Genomic DNA, 5,722 nt, shown 5'->3' with positions numbered 1-5,722 from the left:
TGTATAGAGTATAACAGATATCTGGATCTGAATAGCAGCATAGCTCGTTCCGGCAATAAGAAAAGTTCCAGAAACACACAAAGCAACAATAGTTAAAAATAGAAGGAAAAGGCCACCATTGATACTCTATTGGCTATGTACCTTAACAGTGTCATCAGCACCATTTGAGCTGATGAGGTAACAAACTAGTTATGGTCAACCCTAAATAGCAAGCAAATCAAAGGGGAACACAAAAAAATGATAGTGTATAGACCCTTGTGTTTCATGATTTGGTGATTTGCATAGACAACTCTCCCCTAAGAGACAACTACTACAAAGCTAAAGCTATAGAACGAGTGTGTTCTTCAAGCATTTGTAGATAGATATATGCCTCTGAATTTGACTACTTGATAATGTCAAGAAGCCTCCATACTGTACTTTCATGAACTTCCGAATAACCCACGAAAACATCTCATTTCCTACCCCACGCAACACAAAAATAATCCTATTAATCTTCCCTAGAAATCAACTCCACAAGCAAAGAATTACTAACAGAACTAGGGGGTTGGTACCTTGATCTGAGTTCATTTTGAATTATGCAATATATTTGGATAAATATAAGTATGTATTGTTGCCACTATATAAGTTAAAAATTAAACCATTTAAAATGTATTGTTGCCACTATATAAGTTAACAATTCACCTCTTGTTAATTAAACCAAAATTTTTAATTATTTGGATTAACTTGAATTTGTTGGAATTATTTGAATTATTTGGAATTTATTTGAATTCTTTGGATTAATCGGAATAATGTGGATTATTTGGTTAAATTTGGATGACCAAATTCAGTTTACAAACTGTTCCAGAGACAAGATGGCACTGCACCCTTTTATAAGCTGTTCCAGATACAAGATGAAAAAAAATCATGGACTATTTTCTTTGATTTTAGTAGTCCAACTTCATTCCTTTCCCCAAACTACTTACTGCGTGTGGTGATCAATCTATCCATCAACCCTACAAGACACATGCACATCCTCTTTTTTATGATAGATAGATTTCCTTTATGTGGTTCACATTCTTGAAACAAAGGTACACACACACCTCATGAATCATGATGGCAAGGCACACACACACCTTATATGACACTTGCTAGTAATGATACCAAGAAACAACAGGGCCACCCTCTAATACATAAATAGTGAGATAGTAGTGTTTTACCAAGAAAATTAATTCTGCCATGGCAACCAAACAATGCGCAAAGCTTATGGAGCACAACAACGAGCAAAATTTGGTTGGGTACTTTAGTACTGCACAACAATGAGCAAATTTTATTTAATTTTGAGACAGTACTAATTTCAGAGTTCAGAGTTCATGAGTGAATTTTGAGATACTACAAATCTTACTGAAATGCTGGATTTTGGTTGCCTATGTGACCTGGATGTACTAGTAATCATCTTGATTAAAACTTAACAAGGTTCATGATTCAGAAATTCCAATGGTTCAGAACTTAAATGATTCAGAACATGATTTAGTAACAAGGTTCAGAACTTAAATGTTGTCACCAACTTAAATTCAGTAACAAGGGAGAGCAAAAACCTTTTGCTGCTGCTGGAGGAGAACGGAGGAGGGCCATGTTTCGTTAGCAGTTCGTGGGATTGGACGGCCAAGGGTGCACATCATATGCATGTGAATATCAGGAAGCAAGTGGTGCGTTGAAACAAATGGTGATGAAGTAGGGGATACACACAGAAACTTTGCAAGTCGCAACTAAAAAGGCCAGGCCACCCAAGCAACTGCAACTGTTTTGCTGCATCGCCGGACAGCAAGACAGTCACCAAATCTCCAGGCCGTGAGTACACATGACACCATGTAGATTTAGAGCATCTCCAATAGAAGATCTAGATGTCGAGGCTCCAAAATCCCTCTCTAACAGATGGTGTAGATGATTTTTTTTTACAGCGGAGATGTAAAATAGAACACCTCGCGATGTTAATATACATCTCCACCTATAAGAGATGTAAAACTGCCAACCGCCCAAGTGCCTTCATTCGGCTTCCGCGCGACCGCCTGCCGCTCGCCCAACTCTGCCGCCAGCCGATTTCAGCCAAAATCGACACCAGTGCTGCCCGCCGCGTCGCCACTTGGCCTGTCCCCCGTCGCCCGGCTCGCCGTACGAGCGCCAACTGTCCCCCGCAGCAGCAAATTCGTTTTAAACGTGATTATGCCAGACTGGGCCTACTTGTCAGTACTAAAAAAGTCAGCACCGTTACTTTGACCGTTAACATGTGGGGCCCACATGTCAGTTCTATCCCCTTCCTCTTAAATTCCTCATGGAGAGCCGTTGTTTAGAATCGATGACGCCGACGTATGCGACTGGGGCAGGAGGGCACAACTGCAAGGTGAGCAACGACTTTGAGTTCCTGCGCGCCGGATGCTCGACCGCGTTCCTACGTAGGGAGACCTAGATGGGTGCTCGGGCTGGTCCCTGATCCAGCGGTGGTGCTGCAGCACAACGGCGACCTCCCGCATGCGAGCCTGGCGACTCACGAGAGCGCAAGGCGGCAAGGGTGGCTTGGCTCCAGAGATGCGGGGCTCGGCTGGGAGGGGAAGGGTCCCTACGCTGCACACCAAGGTTGGTTTTTTGGTAATGGGACAATGGAAGCCGGTGAGAGGGCAAGACACCGGCTGTGTACGCCGGCGGTGGCCTTCATAGGACCCCAAGTAGCGCGGCCTCCCGTGTTCTACTTTTCCTCGATAATGGCGGTCGGTGCAGACGTGTCGGCCGCCACCTCGTCGATGTCCGATCAGCCGACTTCTTCCTCTGCCAGCAGCGCGCGGCTATTCATGCGTTGACGGCGGATTTGGTTGAGTGATTGAGTGAAAATTGTAAGAAATCCTTGATTTGGTTGTACGAAAATCTCAATTTGAACCACGGTTTACTTTCATTTGTTTCTCTGGTTCTGAACAGAATTTGGAATCTGGATTCTGCACTTCTATGGCAGGGAAAGAGGAAATGGAATTCTAGCTCAACAATTCTCCACGGGAACGGAAACAGGAGGCTCCACCGCGCTCAGGCTCAGCTCTGAATCTATCTTGGGAGCTCCGGCGGCGGCGTCCAACGCGGCCCAGAGCTTGGCGTCGCGGTAGTCCCTGACGACCATGGACGCGCCGGCGGCGACGACCTTGGCCTCCCGGCTCTCACTCGCGATAGCCACGACCGGCATCCCCGCGGCCACGCCGGCCTGCACGCCGACGACGGAGTCCTCGAACACCAGAGACCGCTCCGCCGACGCGCCGAGCAGGGCGAGCGCGCGGAGGTATGGGTCGGGGCAGGGCTTGGAGCGTCCCTCGCCACAGTCCTCGCCGGCGACGACGAGCTGGAAGAAGTCGGCCAGGCCGAGGATCCCGATCATGAGCTCGGCGTTGGCGCGCGGCGCGTTGGTGACTGCCGCCCGCTTCAGCCCGCGCTCCCGCGCCCACCGGCACAGCTCCGCCAGCCCGGGCACCTCCCGGAGCCCCTCGCCGGCGTACCGCGCGAAGAGGGCCTCCTTCTCGGCGAAGAAGGCGCCGAGGCGGGCCTGCGGCCAGTCCGGGAAGAGGAAGCGGCCGATCTGCTCGTTGCTGCGGCCGGCCATGTGCGCCATGCCGAACTCCGGCGTGATGGGCGCCCCGCCGTTGTAGCCCAGGCCCTGGAGGAGCTCCGAGAAGGCCCGGTGGTGGAACGGGTCGGAGACGCACATCGTGCCGTCGATGTCGAACAGCAGCGCCTCCAGCGGCGGCGCCCGGCAGATCCCATTCCCGCCGCTGCTGCAGAACGCACATATAATTCAGTGAGAAAAGCAGAGGAAGAACTCAGAGATTTCTTACTGAGAACTAGAAAGAAAAGAAAAATCACATCTTTGGATCCATGGGGATGTTGTGTTCTTGAGGATGCTCTGCTGATCTGCAGATATGATGGATACTTTTGATGGCTATGATTATATTGGCAATGAGAGAAAGTTTAGGTGAGGTTTGTTTGTGAGTGCGGTTGGTGGCAATCCATCATCATCATCTCACCAGTCCCAGCATTTGACCTTTCAGACAAGGAGCAGTTCACATTGCAACTAACTGTATACATCATTGCAATATGTTTTTTCAGATTAAGAAAGATGAGTTTCATCCAACTTCAGGCCGAGATCTCTCAGCTCTCAAGGTTAAGAGGGTCGTGGTCGGTAATAAGCCCAACAATTTTTGGGATTTTCTTTGGTCCCATCAACAACACAACAATCTTGGGTCACCGAGACGGGAGTTATTTATTTGCTTTTTAACAACAATCTTCTCTAGTAGAAATCAAGAAAGAAAGAAGAAACAAAAGTGTATCACACTAAAAGCTCAGAGTATACAATTGTGCTTCGTACTAGCATAACATTGTGCTATACAATCTCTTTGGTCATTAAAAAGGGCAATGGATCTAATTAGTTGTTTAGTGTCAGACACGATACTTTAGGATTACCATAATATGATCATTAACCTAGCACTAGACAACCTAAACATGCTTAACATAGAGGGTTTGAGATTCTTATTGGCAATCAGAGCAGACACACCAAAACACCACACTGCAAACATCTCTGCCACTGAAACAAAAGAGAAACCAAACCCACTATGAGGAGGAGCGGGATTGGGCTGCCCCGACTTTGGTAGCGACACCTTTGGACCCCTCACATTTTCCTTTAGGATCATTCCCTCTCATGATTTACTCAATCACTTTTCGGTTAAGTGTTATTTAGTTGTGTGTTAGGTGTCAGGGTAATAAAATTTACAGTAAGATTATATGCATTCCTGAAATTGCTAAAAAAAACATAATTGTGAATATAATTTTTACAATTCGTGTAGTTGGTCATGTGCCGCATAAACAAATTAGAGATTAATTCGGTATTTATTTCATATAAACTCCCAACCGCATTATCTCAATTATTTGTCTACTTTACGTTTGTATATTGTCTATTGTTTTAAACACAATTTTTGATGATTTTGTATAAATAGTTCAACTCGGGAAGAGAAAACTTCTTATGTGCATATTTTCAATCTGACGGATAATTAATCCAAATTGTACGATGCTAAAGTAATTATTTAAAAAAATACTCATACTGATATTTTATTTTTTTGAACAAAGAACAAAAAGGCAGCAAAATAAGGCACAACAATACTTAGTTCACACAAAGCAGGTTTGACATTTGGTTTGAAACAAAAAAGTTGTCTTTTGTAAAAAAGAGAATGATTAAACAGATAACATTGCACATTTATTCTAAGTAGTGCCTACAACACTGGCTAGAACGATGATTTGTGTTGTAAGACTAGTTTTTCAAAATTTATACACTGGCCTCATTAATCAGGAGTTAAGCAAGCGGCAGTTTTACATGTAGGAACATGTCACTTATATTAATATTTATATTTTATGAAATAATTAATAATCAGAACAATATATAAGTTCATTTGTTATCCATTTATACCAAACATGTTTAATTTAATATTTTACTGTGACTAAATTTTATTTTATTTTAATAAATACATCATTAAATAGAATGTAATTTGTATTTTATCTAATAATATTGAATACATAAATACTTTGATAATGTTGATATCAAAGTTTAGTGTGTGCAACTCAAACATCTATTAATCACAAACATTAAAATGTTATAGTGGAATTACAGTTTAATCTGAAAATGTATTACTTGTTAATAATTTTTAGTTTGGGCATTTGGTTA

General features: G+C 43.7%; 1 protein-coding gene across 2 annotated transcripts; it reads right to left on the bottom strand.

Annotated features, from left to right (window-relative positions):
• Positions 1 to 2,897: 2,897 nt before the first annotated feature.
• Positions 2,898 to 4,022, bottom strand: LOC119334506 (haloacid dehalogenase-like hydrolase domain-containing protein Sgpp). Of its 2 annotated transcripts, none has more exons than XM_037607065.1 (2): positions 3,874 to 4,022; positions 2,898 to 3,785 (listed from the first exon to the last, which is right to left on the bottom strand). In XM_037607065.1, the coding sequence occupies exons 1-2, from the start codon at positions 3,885 to 3,887 to the stop codon at positions 3,005 to 3,007; spliced, it is 795 nt and encodes a 264-aa protein (XP_037462962.1). In that variant the 5' UTR covers positions 3,888 to 4,022; the 3' UTR covers positions 2,898 to 3,004. The 2 variants fall into 2 exon arrangements, with proteins under 2 accessions (XP_037462962.1, XP_037462963.1); XM_037607066.1 differs by having other exon boundaries at positions 2,898 to 3,782; positions 3,874 to 4,015.
• Between the last annotated feature and the right edge of the window lie 1,700 nt (positions 4,023 to 5,722).

This window comes from Triticum dicoccoides, chromosome 7A (genome assembly GCF_002162155.2).
Source record: "Triticum dicoccoides isolate Atlit2015 ecotype Zavitan chromosome 7A, WEW_v2.0, whole genome shotgun sequence".
NCBI lineage: Eukaryota > Viridiplantae > Streptophyta > Magnoliopsida > Poales > Poaceae > Triticum > Triticum dicoccoides.
The sequence above is the reverse complement of the archived record's forward strand: the minus strand, read 5'-3'. Positions and strand labels throughout refer to the sequence as shown.